The sequence below is a fragment of the Quercus lobata genome, chromosome 6 (assembly GCF_001633185.2).
Source record: "Quercus lobata isolate SW786 chromosome 6, ValleyOak3.0 Primary Assembly, whole genome shotgun sequence".
NCBI classification, from domain to species: domain Eukaryota; kingdom Viridiplantae; phylum Streptophyta; class Magnoliopsida; order Fagales; family Fagaceae; genus Quercus; species Quercus lobata.
In genome coordinates, this window is record NC_044909.1 from 48,501,529 (window position 1) to 48,523,924 (window position 22,396).

At 34.0% G+C, this 22,396-nt stretch overlaps 2 protein-coding genes across 6 annotated transcripts; one reads left to right on the forward strand and one right to left on the reverse strand.

The window, feature by feature from the left end:
* Window positions 1–1,159: 1,159 nt before the first annotated feature.
* Window positions 1,160–10,233, forward strand: LOC115949671. 3 transcript variants are annotated; one of them, XM_031066961.1, is made up of 14 exons: window positions 1,160–1,871; window positions 1,979–2,044; window positions 2,196–2,268; window positions 2,763–2,908; window positions 3,606–3,707; window positions 4,159–4,230; window positions 4,328–4,431; window positions 4,671–4,752; window positions 7,226–7,318; window positions 7,873–7,937; window positions 8,550–8,562; window positions 8,659–8,739; window positions 9,701–9,809; window positions 9,903–10,233. In XM_031066961.1, exons 1-14 carry the CDS (start codon window positions 1,749–1,751, stop codon window positions 9,998–10,000), a joined length of 1,227 nt encoding a protein of 408 aa, XP_030922821.1. In that variant the 5' UTR covers window positions 1,160–1,748; the 3' UTR covers window positions 10,001–10,233. The 3 variants fall into 3 exon arrangements, with proteins under 3 accessions (XP_030922821.1, XP_030922820.1, XP_030922822.1); XM_031066960.1 differs by having other exon boundaries at window positions 1,161–1,871; window positions 2,196–2,274; XM_031066962.1 differs by lacking the exons at window positions 1,160–1,871; window positions 1,979–2,044; window positions 2,196–2,268 and adding an exon at window positions 2,292–2,325.
* A 2,359-nt stretch (window positions 10,234–12,592) lies between these two features.
* On the reverse strand, window positions 12,593–16,165 carry LOC115995435 (F-box protein FBW2-like). 3 transcript variants are annotated; one of them, XM_031120005.1, is made up of 4 exons: window positions 16,070–16,162; window positions 15,749–15,807; window positions 14,232–14,556; window positions 12,593–13,446 (listed from the first exon to the last, which is right to left on the reverse strand). In XM_031120005.1, the coding sequence occupies exons 3-4, from the start codon at window positions 14,537–14,539 to the stop codon at window positions 12,795–12,797; spliced, it is 960 nt and encodes a 319-aa protein (XP_030975865.1). In that variant the 5' UTR covers window positions 14,540–14,556; window positions 15,749–15,807; window positions 16,070–16,162; the 3' UTR covers window positions 12,593–12,794. The 3 variants fall into 3 exon arrangements, with proteins under 3 accessions (XP_030975865.1, XP_030975867.1, XP_030975866.1); XM_031120007.1 differs by lacking the exon at window positions 15,749–15,807 and having other exon boundaries at window positions 16,070–16,165; XM_031120006.1 differs by lacking the exons at window positions 15,749–15,807; window positions 16,070–16,162 and adding an exon at window positions 14,864–15,728.
* Between the last annotated feature and the right edge of the window lie 6,231 nt (window positions 16,166–22,396).

The window sequence follows — 22,396 nt, forward strand, 5'->3', positions numbered from 1 at the left end:
CACCAATGCATGTTCTACGTGCGTACCGTTCCAATCATGACACACATAATAATGAACAGGTAATATATGTTGTCACAATGCATCAATAGTTAATTTACTAGTTATATTATTGTCTATTATAACATAGTTAGTGTAATTGGAATTGCAGGTTGTTTGGACACCGTACGATAATTATTTGCATCCATGGTGTTTTGCAGAAAAACATATATGGACTACAACAGCGCCATTGCTGTGCTTCTAAATTGTGGAGTATTACCATCTAGAAAGAGTCATGCAACAATTTGGTTGTTACAAAGATGTCCAAAGTGGCCTACTGACAATTTCGATAAATTTGTGCATTATGTAAAGTTGATAGGAAAGTTCGGTGTCAATTGGCGTAGGCAGCATGCACAATACTATCGACTTTGGAATGAGTGAGCTGAAAATGTAGTTGGGGATGACAATTTCCATTTAGGTGTGGACTACACAACATGGTACCATCAACATGGTCACTTATTCACGACACCAAAGGCGGCTACCCATATGTACCAGGTTATTATTTTAGCTTTTTCAATAATACTGCACTAATATTGATAACAAATTATTTACACAAACAAAATACTGCACTAATATTGATAAGAATCAATGTACTTGAATCTATCATTATTTGTTTCATAGGGTACTTTTACAATATGAAATGAAAGAACATGACATACACACAAACCAAACTGCTTTGGTAAAAAAAAAACTACGGAAAGAATAAGAATAATGTGTACTTTTTAGAATAAGAATTTTAAATTTTTTTTTATTCAGACAATTCTCTCTCTCTCTCTCTCTCTCCTCAAATTTTCGGCAACTCCATTGCCACAGTTTTTTTTTTCTTTTCCTTCCATTTTGGCAACAACATTGCCACAAGTCAATTGCCACATTTTTTTTCTCTTCCATTTCAGCTATTCCATTGCCACAATTTTTTTTCCCTCCATTTCAGCAATGCCATTGCCACAAATCAATTGCCACTTTTTTTTTTGTTCAATTTCTCCCCAAGATTTCGGCAACTTGGTTGCCACAATTCATATTCCCTTTCAAGCACTCCACCTAGCATGGCACCTAGGACACTTCACAGGCAGAGCTTGGGGCAACAAGAATTTTGGTAATCTCATTTCTGAAATTCAATTTTTTCTCCCTCCTCCATCATATCACTTATCTTCCCTCTCTCTCATACTTTTTCTTGCAATTTCGGCAACAATGTTGCCGAAATTCACCATCTTTCCTCATTGTCTCAAATAACTTTGAACAGTGCTTATATCACCAATGAACTCAGTTTTTTGCAATATTCAACCAAAAGACTCCCTAGATCAAACCTAATTTTGTTCATTTCAATTTTTAATTTGAAGTGCCAAGTATTTCCCAACAAATCTTTTTTCTTTTATTTTTTACCAAAATAAAGAGAGTTTTATCGCGGAGGGGTGGGAGTCTATGGTAGGAGTCCCTTGAACCGTTACTTTTGCGAGTCTGAGGGTTGTGGTTCAAATCGTGGCGCTTCAGTTTAAGATTCTGTGCACACATAGATAATCCCAAACAGTTTTGATGGTCCATGCCATAGAATCCACGTTTAAGTGAGCAGGCAATGATACCCGTGGTGCCCTTCTTTTGTTAAAAAAAATTTAAAAAAAAAAAAAAATGATAGTTTTAAACTATAATTTGAACCTGTCCACCAGTAAACGACACTCGCATTCGCAAGTAACAGTGTGCAACCAAACCCCAAAAAAATGGAAGAACTAAGGAAGCTAGAACAAGTACAGAGAACGCTCAAATTCATGGAGTCTCGTGCTATATCGACCTCTTCCGATCCCGACTCCAATCGCTTCCTCGCCAATCTCATTCTCCTCTTGGTAATCTCACACTCAACTTCTAGGTTTGTTTCGCTTCCCAAAATCGCAATCTTTTTCTTTCCCCGAACCTAACACTACGCACTGTATAATATTCCCGACGATTCAAGGTACAACCGTGTGGAGAACTTGACATGGACAACAAGTGCACTTTGGTCTCCACACATATGCCAAAGGTGAGTCACTGTTTGTTTGAGTTTCGATTACCTAACCTTATTTATTTATGCACAAACTTCTTTTTCTAGTTACAATTCTACTTTTGTTAACTTTTCCACAATTTTTTTTTTTTTAAATCAAGAAAATGCTAATCCAAACGCACATTGCCAGATTTCGGTTGCATTTCTGGAGGAAGCTTCGCTCTTGATTACTAAGGAAAGCATAACAGAAGCAGAAGATGAGCGTAATGGTTTGCTCATGCTGTGGATATACTTTGTTTGAATGCTTAATTGCTTTCCATGTAGATATCCGACGCTCTATTTGACAATCTTTTAGTATTGCATTTGTGCACAATCTGTATTTGGTTGATTTGTTGTTATAGACTGAAAGGGTCTTTGAAAACTTACAATGGGTTAAAAAAAATATTTTGCATTATCCCTGCTTTCGGTTCTTAGTAATATGGAAAATTGATGCCATTTTCATTTTCGAGCATGTTATTTCTTGACTCAACAAAATGGAGACCATGAACTTGTGACACCATATCCTTGCCCCTGCAGTCTATATGATTTTTTGAACTTGAAATATCAGCTGAGATGTTTAATAACAATGATAAATTTCAGTGGTTTATCTATATGTCATTTTGATTTTTTTTTTCCTCGTGCTGAAAAATTGAATATCTTTGTGACATTGGTTTCATATAAATTCATATGTTGATTAAAGTTTCCACTGTCTTTGCAGGCCCTTGTCAAAATGTTGTTGATAATTCTATGCAGCTTGATTGTGAGAATGAGACGTATTCTGGTATGTTGCAAACTAATTTTGAAGGCATGGCTATGGTTGGTTTGGATGCAATGCAACGAGCAAATTCTACCCTTGAGGATTTTGTAAGTACTTGTTTATTACTTTGCAGGCTAAGGTTGTAGTTTACATTCAGCTTCAAATACTTTCTTGTTATGTTCTTATGCTACTCAATTAACTTTGTTTGAAACGCTTCCTAAAACATACATTATTTTTTTTTCTCTTTATGGGGCGAGATTTTATCGTGCCCCACCTCATATCTATCCTTTAGTTTAATTCTCCTACACATACAATTATGCGGGTGAACTCGAGTGTTTAAAGGTTCAAATAATATGGCCAAGTTTTTTATTAGTTCATAATCTGTAAAGTTACTAGCTTGTGTAGACTCGTTGAAAGAGAAATTGAAAAAAAAAAAAAAAAAACCAAGTCATTGACAAAAGTGAAAAGAGAGGTGCTCTAGTGCTCTCCATGGTTATATTCATTTAATGAAACTTTTTTTTCACAAAATTCTTTTTTGTTGTTGCATCATTTCTTTGATTTAATCACCTATCACAGGTGGAAATCTTGACTTCATCAGTTTGTAATGCTAATGAAAACATTGTTATTATATTATTTATCATCCTTATTGGTTATTATTGTCTGTAATGTAGACTTGAACACACAATCTTGTGGATAAATGCCCCGTGTCTCCCTTCTTTTATTTGACAAATATACTTGTATGCCTGCTGGAAAAATTAATACATATCTAATTGTTTTTTGAGGTAATGCATATCCATTTTGCAGTGCAGATCCTATTTTATGTTTCATGGGATGGATGTAAACAAGCCACAGTCATTATTCAAACATTTACCTGTGCTTTCATTCACAGAAAGTTTTATTTATCAGGTAACACTCTGGAAGAAATGTAATGTTCAGTTATCTTTTGAAGAGGGGAAACATAAAAGAAATTTTGTTGAACTGGTTAATGGGGCTTCTAAAACAATGTCTTTCTATTGAATTACTTGCACAAGGAAAAAAAATTTGGGAATGAGTCTTTCCCCTTCTGTTTCTTCCCAGTCAATACTTGCTTTCAAAAAATAGTAACCTTACAATGTCTTTCTATTGAAATTACTTGCACAAGGAAAAAAAAATTGGGAATGAGTCTTTCACCTTCTGTTTCTTCCCAGTCAATACTTGCTTTCAGAAAATAGTAACCTTTTGGAGTAATGAAATTACCTTAGAACATGTTCAAATGTGATTGAATCACAGTGTGATCTGCATTATTTTGATGAGTTAATCTTTAAACTTTAGCTATTGTCTATTTGCTTCCTTAACATTAATGGTTTTGATGATGCAGCTGGATAGTTTGAATGAAAAGATATTGCATCTACCAACCAGTGGAGCCTCTGTTTCAGAAAGAGGATGCAAGGTGATATGTCAACTAATTCTTTGGAACCTCACTAAAAGCATCTTCTATCATTCGAATTAACTTTCACTTGGTCAATGTAATTCCATTTGAGATACAGGATGGACATCAGAGGTTGATTACTCAGTTCACAGATACATTTAAAAGCGACCCTTTCAGACCACTGGTGGGCCTACTTGAGTGTCTCGGTATTTTGATAGAGAGGTACACTTGCTTTCTTGCTACACAATTTTATTTAAACAAATGAAGAACATTTCCCTCATGTTTGGTTGGAGGGTGATGGGCAGAGAGCAGAGGAGAGGAGAGTGGAAGGTGGCTGGAATGTGCTAATTTTTAGAATATTTCGGCTACCTTCCCCTCTCCTCATCCATCTCCCTCCATTCCAAACATACCCCTGAAGTTTGATTTGAAATATTTTGTTTCAATTTCTGATTAATTTGTAGGATAAGAGATGAATTGAAGTGTGGAGAAGAGTATTGGGCTCTAGAAAGAAAGCTCTGTCATGCACTAATGAGCCAAGAGAAGGTTCGTCTATCGTCATGGTCCTTTTTGCCTAAATTAATATAGTCATTATTATTATTAACTAAGTAGTATGTTGCTTTTGTATGATCCTAAAAATGTTTTTGGAAATTGACAGACATTTTAATGAAAATGGAAAAAAATTCTTAATTTAAATTTATTTTTATTTTAATAATAACTTGTGGTAAGTCATTTGCAAACATAAGATGGTGCCTCAAGTTACTCATTATTTGAGTTTATGAAGTCTATCAGTTCTGAACTTAGGCAAACCTGTAACTCTATTAATTCTTATTTTTTATATTATACTTTTTGGATAATGTGGGGTATAGATTATAGAACTCAACAGGGAACAAGAGGCATTATTTTCTAAGACTCCTCTAGACACCAGGAGCTTTTTAAGAACCTGGTCTCCATAGTAAATTATGCCCTTGGCTCTAAGAAAATGGGCTCCATCTGCAAATTTGGTCTCTTTGTAAAGCTGCTAAATCTTGCATGAACATATAAGGCTTTCTGGCATAAGAAGCAGTTCAATTAATTTGCCTATTTTGTGCCCCTAGATGGTTTTATGACCAAACAGCTTTTGGTTTTCTTTACCTATTTAGTTCCATTTTTACTCATCAAAATATGAACGAACAACAACAACCAAGACTTACCTTTTGTTTCTTTCTATTGTTCAAATCTCTGTATACTTCCTGTATACACTTTTCCAAATTTAATAAATTACAATTACTTAAATATATATATATATATATATATATATTGCCAAACCATTTCAAGTGACTAATGCGCTTCTTCACTTCATCTATCCCACTCTTAACCTATGATTTATATCCTCTCCAATCTCTCAATTTTTATGAAGTATTGATTCAAGATTTCAAAAGCTCTCTCTTTGGTATCTCTTGACCATCGCATCTTACAATCCCTTTATACTTTTACTAAACTTACATTCCATGTGCTTTGTCTTAATCCTAGTTAATTAAGAGCCTTTAAGTTCTAGATCGTCTTGCCAAATTTTTAACTTGGCATTAAGTCCATTACTAGTTTGATGACTTTCATCCATTAAAACTATATCACTTGCAAAAAACATACACCAAGGGAATTTCTCCTGAATCAATTTAGTGAACTTATCCATCACCAATGCAAAGAGATTAGGGCTTAATGCTAGTCCTTGATCAAACCTATATTCACTATAGTGATAGGAAACTCACTTGTGATGCCTCCACTTGTTTTCACTCTAGTTACATCTTTGTCATATTTATCCTTAATCAACTTAATGTTCTTTAGAGGGACTACTTTCTTTTCCAAAACCCCCCACATAACCTCTCTAGGGACCCTATCATATGCTTTCTCTAGGTTAATAAAAATCATATGAAGGGAGGGATGGGGGGGAAGGAGGATAATTCCTTTATCCTCATTTAGCATATTGGTGTGAGGGAATTACTTTAAGTGTATGAAACTTGGATTGTCTGTTACCAATTAATTCTATATTTCCTTAGGAGTTTGAAGGTTTAGAATAAGAGAACAAGGAATTTTTTATAAGAAACCATTGGACTTCCAAGAAATTTATTAAAATTAACACACACAATAATGCTTCAAATAAAGAAGGTTGGTGGGGGGAGAGTAGCTTGAAGAAGGTAATCATTGGAATGGAAAGAGACAAAAAAGATGACAACTATAATTCCATAAGTGGACAACTTTGAACATCTATTGCTAAGCTTTCAATCAAGTATTATATTTTAAATTCAATTATATCAATACCTCAATTTATAGTTGAAGACCTACAGAACAAAAGAGATTTGTTTGGGACACACAAAAGTGAATAGCAGATTGCTATCCATATCAATTATATTTATTCAAACTATGTCTGCTGCTGAAATCTACTTACCAAGAATTTTAGAGAATCTATAAATTAAATTGGACACTGTTTTGAGAACTTTGTGTTTAATAAATTGAGATTTTTGATGAAATAAAAGAAATATGGTTTCATATATGTATTAGCACCAATGACATTGAAATCTGGTGCATTTAATGCAAAGGGAAATTGTATCAATTAAGAAACCCCCTGAATATTGGCAATACTACAATTATTGTTAACCAAGGAAAATAATTTGTAGTAAAAACAAGATATACTTGGACCAGAAAGAAATATCCATGCTCAAAAGCCAAAAAAAATAATATAATATATTGTTTTTTCTGTGAGTTAATAGAGACTATATCTACTGTGAATTTGCAATTTCATTTATTTTGTTTGTATTTGTTATAGCTTTAGTTAGCTCCTCATGGAAGGAAATTGTTATGCAATTTCTCATGTTTGTCTCCTCACATTAATATGAGGCATTGAATAATAATTCCAAATTTCTGAACTCTTTAAATTTCTTTCTTAGAATTCTTTCTCTAATTCAAGGGAATTATTATGCAATAGATAATAGGCATGACCAGAATTTTCGTTTTAGAGTTTGATTGAATTTTTGCTACTCAGATCTCTGTTGAAGATGTGATAAGGGCGATTCACCTAAAATCATTTGATTATCGAATTCTAAATCTTCTTCTATATCAGTTGAGAGGAGAAAAGGTAAATTATTGTTAACTTTTTCATATACTTCTGTCTTCTGTCTTCTTTTTTTCATCTACAATTTAGAAACCAAAATAATTGTAGCTCTTCTCCTTCCTAGATGTAAGTTACACTTTGTTATCCTTCCATGCTTACATAGAATAAAGTAACAACAATCTGATGTCAAGAAATAATACCAATATTTTCCTTCCTAAGATGTAAGTTAGGAGCTCTTTTTTGGTCCTCCTTTGTTTAGACTTTTGAAGTGACCATGGCATGATGTCAATATATAACAACCAAGTTTTTTTCAGGTCTTTAAGAATCTCTCAATTACTGAAATATTTGACAAAATGCTTAAGCATTGTGGTTACCCTTCAGTCTTCACCTTCAATTTTTGTGCACCAAAAATCAAACTCAAATTCTAAATTTAACAGTGATATTTTGCTGTAATTGTTGTTGTCTAACAGCATGATGCAGTTCTTGCACTTTTGACATAATATGTCTTCCATTTTTCTTCTAGTCTTTGTAGCAAGAATCATGGGTTAAATTGTGTTTTCTTTGAAGCTGTTTTGAAGGTCAATGATTTGCATATGGAATTTCTCTCTGTGTCAGAATTCCTAGTGGAGGTATCTGATGATTTGTAAGTACTTCTCTTTTCATGTCTTTCCATGCATTTGTTCTAATTCTACACAGAATGTTTTAGTGGTCAATTTTTCACCTAATAATTGGTACCAGTTCTTTCTCTTTTCTGAATGATCTGTATTTCTGAGTCAAAGAACAGTACACTGCTTGAGGTGTGGGATGCAGGAACTGTGCCTGGCCAGGGGCAGAAATACGGGGGCAAAATAACAAAAAATATAGAACCTAACCAATTTAAAAGTGTCATACGAGAAATATGAAGAGTTTAGAGGGGCCAGGGGGAACCATATATATTTTAAAAATTCTAAGTAAATTCAAGGGTGAAAATCTAATTCTTGGGAAGTTTGGGAGGGGCAGGGGATGGCCCCCCAAGCTTCTATGTGGTTCTGCTCATGCCTGGCTACATGCCTACATGTGAATCTGCATGTGCTTTTAATCTATTGAGGTTGCCCAAGTAGTGCAGAGTACTCAAGGATTTACTGCTTTATTGGGCAAATGCTTATTTATTTTGTTTTCATTGAGATGACTAATGCTATTACTTTTTGATGTTGAAATTATTGTGGCAAGCAAGATGCCTGTTTTACTCAATACTGAGGTGACACAAAATGTGTAGGTTTGACTATGAGGTCAGTTCATTTATCATCATCATGGTTCCCAACTATTACCTGATCTCATTTTAATTAATCCAAATCTTACTTGATAAACTATGGTTTTCCATGTAGGATGATGTACTAGAGAATAGTTTCAATGTTTTGCGCATGTTTGTCAGAATATATGGAGCTTCAAGAGCCCCAATTATGCTGGTGAGTATGCCAGGAAATTCAGCTATGTTCTTTGTTGCGACATGGAGTGTCATGCTTGTCTGTAATTTTCTTTTAATATTTTCCACACAAGTTATGAACTCACAGAGCATAGAGATTATTTCTCAATCATCAACCTTGATTTTTATTTACAATGCATTATGTTGAAAATGAACTAGGTTCTCTAGAGGTGATCAACATACTTGGCTTTTCTTATTTCTTGAATAATAAATTACCTATGATTCCTACCAAGAAAAGTAGTTATCATCTTGTTCCAAGGAGGCCTTTTTTTTTCTCTTGGTTGATTGCTGATTTACTGCCTTGATGTTTCTGTAACTTTCTCATGTTGCTCTAGTTATCTTCAAAAACTTTATTTGTAGAATTGTGACCAGGAAGCTCTTAAACTCTTCACTGGAATTGAGCTGTTCCTTTCTCTTTTTTCTTTCCCCCCACCCTTCCTTTTCCCCCTTGTTCGTTTGAAAAGTAATTTTTTTGAAAACAAATTTGCATATCTTAATCAAAAGAACAACTAACAGAAGTTAGTGATGTGCTCTAATACATTTCTAAAATTTGCCGAAAGGGATGGCCCTAGTTCTGATTTTTCTTTCTTTCTTTTCCTCTTCCTTTTATTTTTTATTTTTATAAATAAGTACAACTCAAGTATTCCTTTGCCATTTGGTCCACATATCCTAAATATATCCATTACTTTTAAGTGGGTTTCCCTAGAGGTGACACTAGATGCTTGATTGGACCGATCAGAGAATGAAGTTTTATCCTTTTAATATATATATATATATATATATATATTATTGGTAATAATGTAACTGTCCTTTACTTTTGGAACCATTTATTATCAAGTGAATGATTCTACCAAGTGAATTTATGTTGTAACTCTTCAATGATAGCAATCGTTTGGGTAAACTTATATATATATATATATATATATATTATATTCTCTCCACAGGCAAGATACATTACTGAGGCTGAGCAGAAGTATGAGAGTCTACTGAAAACCTTGGATCCCCAACTATCCTTGAACTACCAGAAAAGATGTGAAGAAGCCACTAAAGAAGGTGGTTTGCGACTCGGAAGGCTTTTTATAATATAAAATTTATCAAATTGCCCCTTTGTGAACATGATTTATCTGCAACTTTAATCTTCTTTAGGTGGGAAGATATCTGGACATATACTTGGAACGTGGAGCATACCGCCTGTGATTGTAGATGAGGAATTATATCGATCTAACTTCCAAAATTCTAAATGAATAGAGGTATCTGGTTGACACTTGACAAGTGGTTGAATAAAAAGAAGGCTGAAATCTATTGATTTTTACTATTTGATTGATGCAACGTGCAATTTTAACCCTTGTGTGTCCATATTATGTTATATTTTTTTCCATCTCTTATTTCTACTCTGATTTATGGGTAGTTCTTGTAAAAACAATGTGCACATCACTGGCCCCCTTTTAATGCAATGGTTGTGTCTAGATTTAGCCAAGTGGAAGTGCAGGATTAGATGAGGTAAAAAGAAAGTAAAATACCTATGAATTTCTTAATTTGGCTCCTCAAAAATGACTGGATAAGCAGAGGACGACAATAAAATGATTGTCATTTGTAGGAGACATAAAGAAGTTTGTGCTAATACTAAGTCTGGTAGTTCCTTGCCTTTTAACTAATTTGTAGTTCTTAAAAAAGAGAGAAAGGAAACCAATTTATAAAGAGTATATTATGCCCAGGAAAAAAACAAAGGTCCAGTTGGAAGAGGACTGAACAGACTTTAACTTTTACAATCTTTCTGGTTCTTTGAACTGTCATTTGTCTTTAGTCGGGTGTGCCTTTGTCTTTTCTCTTCTTGACATGTCTTATATCATGTAGAAGGACTCACCCCCTTTATAAAAGGGTAGTGTTAATTACACGTCTGTACAGTTTGAAATCTCGTTTTCAAGACACGATTTCAGTTGTTTTTAACGTTTGTGTATGAAAGTGTGCGCGCGCGCACATGTTTAAACCTTTATAAAATGGACCTGCTTGAGTTTATTACGACAACCAAACAGCTCTGGGTGTCTTATGCACTTGCTATATCAATATGTAATGGGTGTCTCACAACATGAGCCGCACGTATCTGTGGGCACGCTGTGACTGTAAGACAACTGTTACATATAACAGGTCCAAAAGATAATTCTCAGCCCCTATAAAAATAAAAAAATAAGAGGAAAAAGGCAAAGCTAGAAACGAAACAAAACAATGCACAACTTAAATCATTTCACATTCTTGTCAGGTATGAATGTATGATGTAGATAAGGAAGTGTCAAACCAAAAGTTAAAGCTATTGTTCCTTTGTACAATGACTCACTGACTCCTATCCAAAAGGCATCTAATTTGGGACCCAGATAAAACAAGAAACAAAAGTGTACAACAGGGAAGCTTCTCAGTGAGTGAAATTTCACACGTAGAAAAAGGGGAACTGAAATTCTGATTTCCATTTAATAATGAGAATAGTCATGAAACTATTAAGAAAATCAATCTATTTTGGAGACTGCAAAATCAGTGTACTTAATTGAAATTGACCATCTTAAAGTTCCACGACGAATGCAAAAGACTGCAATTAGGCTTTAAAATTCTGGTGCAATTTGGGGAACATGTTGATATCATTTGAACTAATTAAGTAATTATCCAAGTTTTAGAGCCAATCTGACAGCCCAATCCTCAATTAGTGTCAGAATGCATTACTATTAAGAGAACAAAATGAGAGTATATGATGTAAATAAAATTGCTCAAAAATTATGGTGCAATTTGGGGATTTAACAATTTAGTCCAATTTCAACATGCTGATATGATTTGAACCTAGTTATCCAAGTTTTAGAGCCAACCTAGTAGCCCAATCCTCAATTAGTGTCAGAATGCATTGCTATTAAGAAAGCAAATAAGAGAGTATATAAGGAACAAATGTGGCGCCCCCTCTCATGAAGGGGGGTAGCTAGTGCATTGCAAGCCAACAGAATCTCTCAAGAATTAATTAAATTCAAAACAACATAAAGCTCAAAAAAGTATACTCGAATAGATGAATCAAATCAACAATATGTTATAGAAAAAGTTGTCATTGTTTTGTAATGATATATTTTCGGGTTTGTCATGTGTACGGGTATATGCATATGAGAGAGAGAGAGAGAGAGAGAGAGGTTTCATAAATTAGTGCTCCAAGTTCAAGTTAGGCAACCTAAGAGTGCAATAGTTATAACCATGGTTGTCAAAATCCCGATTTGAATTCTACGATCCTACCTGCCCAAAACGATTTGGATCTTTCAAAAATTTTTGCGATCGTTCAGGATCGTACGATTCTGACGATCTCAAATGACCTTGGTTTCTTGTAATCTTTTTTAACTTGACAAAAAACTCAATTAAACCTAAATGAAAAATAAAATCCCAATAGACTAAGTTTTTCCACTCTAATGTAGAGAGAGTGTCAATTGGACACAAATAAAAAATATTCCAATAAAGTGCCACATTTTGAGGTTTTTTGCCTCTTTAAATGATGCTTACAAATTGTTGTACTGATGTATGGTAATTACATCAATAAATGTATAATTTATATGATTATTTAACATACTAATGTGTATTTTTTGTTTTTTTCTAAAATAATGTAGGATCTTACCATCCACGATCCGATCTTACGATTTACGAACCCACTTACCTCTCAAGATCCTACGTAGAATCTTGATTTTGACAACCTTGGTTGTAACAGCAACGAGCATGCACAGGGGCATCCAAAATGTCTCCACATAATGAAAGTTGCTTACTCGGTATTCAACCGAAAGAAAAAGACCTTACTATGTTTATAAACTAAGAGAAAAAAGAAATGGATAGAAGGCCTCACAGTTTCACTTGAATTATTATGCATACAAACCTTAGATGCACATAAAAGTTTCTTACAGAATAAAAGTAGTAGCGAAGTGATAGTAACAGCAACAGTTCTTATAGCATAATCCAGAGAAATGGTAGAACCTTTAAATGCCATTAAAAAAAAAAACACTCCATCAAGCACTTTCACACAAGCAAACCTCAAGGAGAATGTGGCCAATCAAACAAAGCATTATTGAAATCGAAACCATCATAGAACCTCAATTCTACCTCTTCCATACTTTGGTCGTCTTCCCAAGCTGCATCTGACATATCTTCATAATAATCATCATCTATTTCACCGGCCACAAAGTCCCACGACAAATAGCGAGAGGAACCTGAATTTGAACAATCATCCCAGCCAGTCATCTTACAACAGTCTGTGGGAGGTGGTCCAATCACCTTTACCCCAGAGAATTTTTTGACAATCTTCTCATCAAGTATTACATTCCAACACCCACGTACATCCAAAAACTCAAGCTCAGGACAGCTTGAGAGTATCTTGAGCACACTTTCTGTACTGATTAGCAGATAGGCCAGTTCAAGATGCCTGAGTTTTGGCATTGTGGCTGCTATTACAAGGGCCTCATCATCTTGACTGAGCTTGTCAATTAGCTCTAATGGGTGCATCGTTCTTCGCAACCTAGTAAGAGATTTACAGTGCTTTCCGATTGCCTCAAGGGCAGGGGCTCCAATGTTTCTGCAGTGGCTTATATCCAAGAAAGTGATGGTAGAGAGCCTCCAAGCAACCTGTTCCACTATCTCATTGCCTATTTCACTTCGTGGCAGCTGCAAAGTCTGAAGAGATTTGGCACTATCAACCAAGAAAAAATGAGGATTGAAACTATCGAAATGACCAAAGCATCAAATTCATGAGGGGAAAAAAAAAAAGCTACATGAACAGAAATATTATGAAAGTTGAGATAATTATTCTATTTAAAATTCAATATAAAAAGTGGTTGCTAAATGAGAAACTTTGAATATCAGAACTGGTTTAACCTCACTAATTCGGGAGTTAAAACCTCAAAATTCTTTAAGAAATCAAGGAACTTGATTAAGATTTAAGGCAGTTCAAAATTTTTTTTTTTTTTTTTTTTTAAATAGTCACTAAAGGTGCAATTCTCTAGCAAACTTGTCCTGCCCAGTTCATCCAACATATTGCTCCAGAAAGCATAGCCAGTTTTATCCTTGTGTATGTACCGGGAAAGTGTAAACCAAGATCACTAGATATAAATCCATGGATCAATTTATCCGTAAAAGAAGTTAATATTGAATACATTCACTTCCTGACCTAATTGATTGCAACTACCATCACTGTAACACTAAACAAATCATATTATATAATTAGGCCAACTTTATCTCCTCCTATGATCATGTTGTAGTTGATGTCTCACTACCATTGTCCCACCAATCATGGGATTCCCAACGGGACCATTCTTTTATATATTCTCCTCACATAATTCAGACTTCACAAAGCAAAATACTATTTCTTAACAAGATTCTTCAAAAAGATTTAGCACAGTATTCCTAACAGGGAAAACTAATTATGACATGATATTGTTATACTAACTGATCTGCAGTGAAGCAAAGACTACTCACTGATCTGCAATGAAGGAAAGACTCTGATCACAAGGGAGGCCGGAGACACATAGCTTGCGGAGTGAACCAGAACTCCATGTGATAAGCATCTGAAGCATTCGATCAAGGGTCTCAGGGCGGCGAAGTTCGCTCCATTGCTCAATGTCTATCTCCTGCCAGCAGTAAGGCCCTCTAACAGCTTTACCCCATGACTTGCAAACCCTTGGGATCACAGTAAGAATCTCTTGAAGTGAAAGATTTTTGAATATTAGCCCAAGTGCATCAGGGATTAGCTCATCCCAGTGTCGAAACTCACAGTCCTCCTCCATCTAGTTTCCCTTTGGTCCTGCCATTGTAAAGATTGATCAGGAAATGGATTCCCAAATTATGGTCTTCAGGAATTTTTGTTGGGATATATCAGGAAACACAGTAAAATATTAAAAAAAACCCACCATTGCTACTATAATCATCATTACAAGGTTAAAAACTAGAAAAGAGAAATAATTTGAGAAAACAGGAAAAAGAATAGTGATGCAAATCAAGGAACTTCCTTTCCCTTCTTCCAGTCATTTCCATATAAGAAGACTGAAAGAAGGCAGGGAAGCAAATCAAGCAAATTCCTTCCCTCAAGCAACATGCTTAATGATCCATACCCAGAAAGGAAGTAAATTCTACAGAATTGACAAACTCCATTTCCAAATAACCAAGGCTGATTTTGAACGAGTCAAAAGAAAAATGGTTAATTAAATTTAAAGCTATCCACCATAAAATATGGGGGTCATTTACAGTGTCAACTTTAAACTACAACATTTTGCAATCAACATCTTAATTCAAGATCAATTTGCAGTGTCATCCTAGTATCCAAAATTATATTAAAATTATCACATAAGTGAGTTGGTTGGGTGGTGAGGTTCATTAATACGTAATAATTAATAGATTAATTCTTATTAATTTGCAATTTCCACCCCAAGAAGTACAATAATTTGTTAATTTCAATTTTGATTTTGAAATTTGGATAGTGGGGTTGCAAGTTAATCTCGTGTTTTTTGCCAAAAAAAAAGTTTAAACCGTACATAGCAAATGACTAGTTCAGGGTGGGATAGGTACCTTTTTTTAGAAAATATATACATAAATGTTGATAGATGATAGGTACAATTAACCAAAGGAGAGTTACAGCTCAACTTTCAATAAGAGTCAAATAAATAAATAAAATTAACATGCCCAAGTGTTCAATTATGCCAAAAACAAAATTTGTAAACAAATTAGTGAAGGAACTGTTAAGGTGAACCATTCTTAAACGAAAGCACGAGTTAATAAAAAAAAGAAAAAGAAAAGAACGCCCAATTGGAAGTGGAACACAACATAAAGGCAAAACATCCAAGCAAATCCAAAGATTAATAAAAGTAACTCTGTTTCTGAGTCTGTGTTCATCAACAGCATGCATGTATGCACGAACAGCAAAAGTAGTAATAGAAAAAGGAAAATGAAGAAAGTTAAACACACAAACGAAAAAAAAAATGAAGACTTTGAAGGCTTACCGGTAATGGGTATTCTTAGAAACTTGAAAAGAGGCCGGTTTTTTAGAGGGGCATGAAAGCTATTAAAAAAAAAAAAAAAAAAAAAAAGGAATAAAGAGGTGAGGTGTGAGAATAGAAGACAACACTAGAAAGAACAAGAAGGAGAAGCCAATACGAGTCAGGAGTCAGGACGACAGAGAAGGAGAGAGAGAGAGAGAGAGAAGAAGAAGAAGAAGAAGCGTAAAAGAAAAGTTAAATAATTGAATGGGAAAAGGAAATCATGTGAGTGTTGAGTGTTGTGGCGTGAGCGTGACTGTAAAAAAAAAAAAAAAAACTGTGTACCGATTTGTGTGAGTGAAAACTGAAACCAGCTTGGAGAGTTGAGCCTTTCAGAGATTTTGCATGTACTTTTTGCGTCACTTTGTACTTGGCGCCCGGGGGTGGGGGGGTAAATCATAAATGAAGCGTAGTATATTTCACCATTTCTCTAGTGTTTTGAAGTTTTATCCCTACTCTTACTTCACTGCACGGTCTGCACCCTTTAAAGGCAGGAAAAATAATATTTTACTATTCTAAACTATTTCTATATTAAATTTGTACTCTAACGGATGGTTTAGATAACCGTTTATGATTAAAGTTTACGCTTTCTGGCACCCTTTTTTTTTTTTTTTTTTTTTCCAGTACGTGAATAGTAATATATCATGGGTTTATTGTGCAGAGATAAAATATACTATTCACGTACAGTTCACGAGTCTCACAGTACTATTTACGTATTAAAAAATTATTTTACTACAGTATTTTCAGTTTCAACAAAAATAATTTGTATTTAAACGGACCCTAAGAGTAGGTTAGGTACGTATGTTTAAACAATAGTTTTTAATATTTTTTAAAAATATGTTTAAGTGAAAAAATGTGTGAAAATAAATATAATGTTGTTTAAAAATTGAAAACATGTGTTTAAACTCGCGTACCAATCAAGGCCTAAACTTTTTAAATATATATTTTACACTTTATGAAAGAGTATGACATAATGTAAAAGGACTCGATCGTTCATTTTCTCAATCCATTAAAAATGAAGAAGAAATTACATTTTACCATTTTAAACTATCCTCATATTACACTTTATACCCTAAACTTTTCGAATACACGTTTAGCACCTTAAACTATGACCCTTATTATATTTTGCATATCAACGTTAAGTTTACCGTTAACTTGGATGGAAAAACATGATATAATGTGAAATGATTTAATTGCCCATTTTCTCAATTTATTAAAACTAAAGAATAAATTACACTTTACCACCATAAACTATACTTTTTATTACACTTTGCACTCTAAATTTTATATTTTCATCCAAATTAATGGCAACTTAACGTCGATGTGCAAAGTGTAGGTTGCAAAACATGCATTCAAAAAGTTTATGATGCAAAGTGTAATTTAGGGTATAGTTTCGTATAATTGCAAGATGCATATATACCCTTCTAATTTTATCATAAAAAATTTACCACAATTTTTTTTTCTTTTCTATCTCTGCATGGGCCAATTCGTTCCTTACGTATGAGAAAATATAGGGTTTTTTTTTTATGAGAAATATAGGGTTAATTTTAGGAATTCCTTATATATGACAAAATATAGGGTTAATTTTTCCTAAAATTAACCTTATATTTTGTAAGTTGGAGAAGATTTTTTTTCAAACTAGTTTAATATAGATTTAAGAAAAAAATTTCAAACTAATTTGAAGGAAAACTTTATCTAAATTTTTATTGTTGGTTAATTTCTATATATATATAATTTTAAATTTAGACTTAAAAAAAAAAAGACATATTAGACCTATCATAATATTATATTAATTAGTAAGTAAATTCTAGATAAGGATGGCAATAAGGTGGCTAAGCAGGGTAGGATTAGATCGATGGTGCTTCATTCCCACTTTGTCCATTCTTTTGAGTGAGAAAAAGTGAAAACTTATACATGGCAAGAGAAATGTGCTTTTGTGGTAGGGCAAGTTGGAGGTTGTAAGGTTGAATTTAATCAATCATTTTGTTGGCTTTATTCCGTGTCAAATTTGCTTGTAATTCAAAATTTAGAAACCCTGTATTTAGGTGGGAATCATGTAAGAGTAGTGTGTGAGAGAGTGTGAAGAAAAGCTCAGAAGTGTGCAACTCAGCAGGGCCTCGCGACTGGATCTCACGACTGGTTCACAATTGGCAAGTCGCCAAAGAGGCACACATGTGAAGCATGCAGAGGAGTTGAAGTGTCACGCCAACTGTTGCACTACAAGACAAAAGTCCAAGGCTGGCTAAACAGTTAGTTCGCGACTTGAACTCGCGACTCAATCCAGTTGAGAGGCCAAGTCGCCAGACCACTCTGTTTGGGAAAAACCAACATTTCGCATTCCAAAAACACACCAATATAAATACCCCTTATACCCACATATTGTGGAGAGCTTTCAGAGAGAATTTTGAGAGAAAAACCTTAGAGAAAAAAAAGATTGACTTATCCACAATCTTTATCTTTTGATTCTTCAAATTCCTTTACTCTCACCCTCTCCATAGTTACATTCTTGAGAAGTACATTATTCAAAACCTTTTCTCGCCATACCCATATATGTGAGGAGGCAGTTTGGTGTTTGGAAAGCAGTTAGGAAGAAACCAATTGATATTAGTTGATGCTATGGGTTATAGCAGAATTCGGTAACCTAAATAAGACAAAGGTTCGACGTAACCTCGTTAGAGCAAGAAACTTGGAGGGCTTAGGTACATTGGGTAGATTAGGCTTGGAGGGTATTCTGCTGTTTATGTATCTCAACTTCATTCTCTAGTGGATTATTGACTGCTTGGAGGGCGGTGAAGAGGTTTTACGCCGATCACTTCGGTTTCCTCTTCGATAACACATCGCTGTATTGTCTTTATGTTTGCATCTCTCTTCCCTTAATCTTTGCCATTTAATTTCTACTGTGGTTGTAATTTTATTTCATTTAGATTGTTTTATCAATTCTGTTTTAAGTTTATGTTCATATTCCGCACATACATTTTTTGATTATAAGCTTGAATTGGTAATTTGTAAATTGAGGGTTTAAACGTTCAAAGTGTTTTACACACTATTTGAATATTCAGAGGTATTTTGTCATCTTTAGTGAGGTAACTTCAATATTAAAAAGGTAGAGATGAAAGAAAAAATGAGGGACAATCATGAGAGTGCTAAGAGCAACAGATAAAAAAAAAAAAAAAAAAAAGTGTTTTAGAGATGGTAATAAAAGTTATTTTTTAAAAGTTATAATTAAGGTATGCATGAAAAAGAAAATTAAATAAAAATATGTATACATATTCATGGCTTGGCGATGCAAGACATGGCTAGGAAAGCAAAACTTGCCTTAATGAAAACTTGTGCAGAGCAAGGTAGATTAAATGGAACAAGGAATTTTTGTCATCTTAACTTGTGGATTTAAGGAAATATAAGAGTTTGCTCATGATTGGGAAAAACTTTGTAATAACATCTCTTGGATTGAGTAAGAGCATTTTCATCAAGTGTATCAAATGCCAAATATTTGGCATTTGACACACCAAACTCTAAAAAACCACCTCCATCAAGTGTTTTAAATGCCATAATAATTGGCATTGATGAACAGTGTAATCTCATATTTGAGACCGCACTGTTCACCAATTGTAAAACTTATATTATTTTTTATTCAGTGGGGCCCACTTTCTTTTCTTCTTATTATTTCTTTCTCATTTTATTTTCTTCCGTCTCTCATTCTTACTTTGAGCCAACCATTTCTCTACTCTTTCTCTCCCTCTGCTTGACGTCTTGGCCTCCCTCTCCAACGAAGCCCAGGCCGAAGCATCAAGCCAAGTCGATCTCTATCACAATGGGTTTTTTTTTTTTTTTTTTTTTTTTTTTTTAAGTTTGTGATTTGATGATAGATTCGGCAGTGGTTTTGTGGGTTATGGATTTGGCGTTTTGGGTCGTGGTCTAATGTTTTCTGGCGATTTTGTGGGTTTGGGTTTGTGGGTTTGAGTTCATGGGTATGGGTTTGTGGGTCTGCATTTGTGGATCATCAACGTGACCGGCGTGGGTCATCGACTTGGTTGATCTCATTGGCATGGGTCATCGACTTGATCAGTTTCGGTCTCTGATCGTTGTGGTGGTCGTTGGAATTGTGGTGGGTATGATTGCTGGGTTGAGAAAGTGAGACCGAGAGGGAGAGATACTGAGATTGAGAGGGAGAGAGGGCGAGAGAGAGATAGTGAGACCAAAGAGAGAGGATGAAAAAAAAAAAGGAATAAAAAATTATAAAGAAATAATATTTAAATGAAGTTGTAAAAAAAATAGAAGTTTTGATTGGTGTATTGTAAGATGAGGTATTAAAATTGAAAAAATCGACCACTGTACACCTTTGGTGCGATGGTCACTCCATAAGTATAAATGCTTATAAGGTATAGGGGCAAAGGTTGGGGTTCAAATTTTCAGAAGGGAGTCTCATACACATATACACTTAGATTAAGTGTGCGTTTATTTGCACTTTTAGAAGCTGAAAACGCGCATATTAGAAAAAGTTGAAGAAAAATTGCGTTTGGCTTAGCCCAAAACGCAACTTTTTAATAAAAGCTGCATTTTGGACTCAGTCAAAAATAGCGTTCAAAACGCGCAAAATTTATGGACCTCTTGAGGTCAATAAATCAAAACGTGAATTGGGCGTTTTGATATATCCGTTGGGCTCACAAGAAATTACCAAATTACCCTCTATTAAACAACAAATCTAAAACCAAAACAACAACAACAACAGATCAAGAACAGAAAAAAAAATTAGAACAACAACTCTTTCGGATCAACAGCAGATCAACAACAACAACAAGAAAATTAGAACAACAGCAGATCAAGACCCTCTGGCGGATCAAGAAGACTGATGAAAAAAAGGTGGGGGGGGAGAAAGGACGGATCACCTGCCGATCTGTGATCAAACAAGACTATACTTGAAGAATGGGATACAGATTTACCGACCCAGCATCTCTTTCATTCAATAATGCCTTCGCTTCAAAAGATCAAGAAAAAAAAAATAGAAGCCGATTTGACAAATCTAAAATCAGAAACAACAACTAATCAAGAACAAGAAAAAAAAAATAGAAAAAGAAGAAGGATGAGTTCTGGAACAAACGACAGATGAGTTCAATTAGCTCACTGTGGAACGAACGAAGGAAAAAAAAAAAAAAACCTGGAAAGAGAAGGACTGAGGAAAAAAAATTCTTTCGTTTGTTTTGAAGTGCTAAGAGGAAAAAAAAGAAAAGAAGGAGAGCTGTCCGTGGAATGTTCTGGACTGAGGAAGTGGTATGGTAGAGAATAAAAGAGGAAAGAAGGAAAAAAAGAAAAAAGAAAAAAGTGTGGGTATGTGTCTGGAGGAGAAAAAAAGAGGGAAAAAAAAGAAAAAAAAAAAGGAAGGAGAGCCCACGTGTGTAGAGAGAAAAAAAAGAGAGAAAAAAAGAAAAGAAATTATATCACAATATTTTCACAATGTTTTCACAATAAATCTTAAGGTAGGTTATTATTAGCTAATATTGGTGAGAAAAAAATAATTTGTTTAGAAAGAGAAAAAAATAATTTTAATAGTATGTTAAAATTAAAATTAGTATAAATTTTTATCACAATATTTTCACAATACTTTTATAATAAATCTTAAGTGGTAGGTTATTATTAGCTAATATTGGTGAGAAAAAAATAATTTTTTTAGAAAGAAAAAAATTGATTTAAGTATGATAAAGTAATTGATTTAAGTATGAAACAAACTCACATAAAAAAAAAAAAAAAAAAGTATGAAATAAATTCTCTTATATATACATTGTCCTTTTTGGTAATTTATCCCTCAAACTGTCACTTTTATAAGTGCTAGCCAAACACTCAGTTTTTTGAAACTTTACTTTTTCATTATGCACTTTTAACAAAACTCTACTTTTTCATTATACACTTTTACAAAATGCTGAACCAAACTCACTCTAAGTTAGAGTAGAATTTCTATCTTGTATAAAAAAAAAAAAAAAAAAAAAAAAAGTGTTTTGAGATTATGTGTGTGTTTGGGTTCCACGTCTATTGCGTTGCATTTCTGAAGTTGCGTTTTTGTTTTGTTTTTTTTTTTTTTTTTGTTTTCACGCGTTTTGGAGTAATGTGGTTACTATTCATTGAACAGTAACCGCAAATGTTGACTTTCCACAGTAAACAATGTATACGTGCACTGTTTACGGATTCACAAATTACACTTTTCAATAATTTTTTCATTAAAAATGAGTCTCACAGTATTATTCACACATTTAAAAATTATTTTATTACAGTATTTTCAGTTTTAGTAAAATAAGTTCTATCTAAATAGATCCTATAAATACTAAATTTTTTGCAATTATTGATGGGAATGCTCTTAAAAGAGCTAGGTTGTTGTTGGTCAGTCATGGTTATGCATAGTGTTGCTTCTTTTCTTACCAAATCCTAATTTTGTTTTACTTCTACCTGTCGTCAAGTTTGATTGATTTGACTCTTTACCTTGCCCCTAATTAAGCTCTCACTTTTTGTTCTTCTTTTTGTATTGCCACTTGAAATCCTGAATAAAAACGCCCAATTAGCCTGGCTTTATGAAGTGGAAACTTGGAAAGGTCTCTTTAGACTTTAGTAGTTAGTCTAGCAATA

Excerpts from the sequence above, each read along its gene's own strand:
- LOC115949671 (XM_031066960.1), top strand. The coding sequence starts at position 1,749 with ATGGAAGAACTAAGGAAGCTAGAACAAGTACAGAGAACGCTCAAATTC. Across the intron at positions 3,708-4,158 it reads CAGAAAGTTTTATTTATCAG|CTGGATAGTTTGAATGAAAA; the intron begins GTAACACTCTGG and ends TTGATGATGCAG. Across the intron at positions 4,231-4,327 it reads TTTCAGAAAGAGGATGCAAG|GATGGACATCAGAGGTTGAT; the intron begins GTGATATGTCAA and ends TTTGAGATACAG.
- LOC115995435 (XM_031120007.1), bottom strand. The coding sequence starts at position 14,539 with ATGGAGGAGGACTGTGAGTTTCGACACTGGGATGAGCTAATCCCTGAT. Across the intron at positions 13,447-14,231 it reads CTTTCCTTCATTGCAGATCA|TGCCAAATCTCTTCAGACTT; the intron begins GTGAGTAGTCTT and ends CTTGGTTGATAG.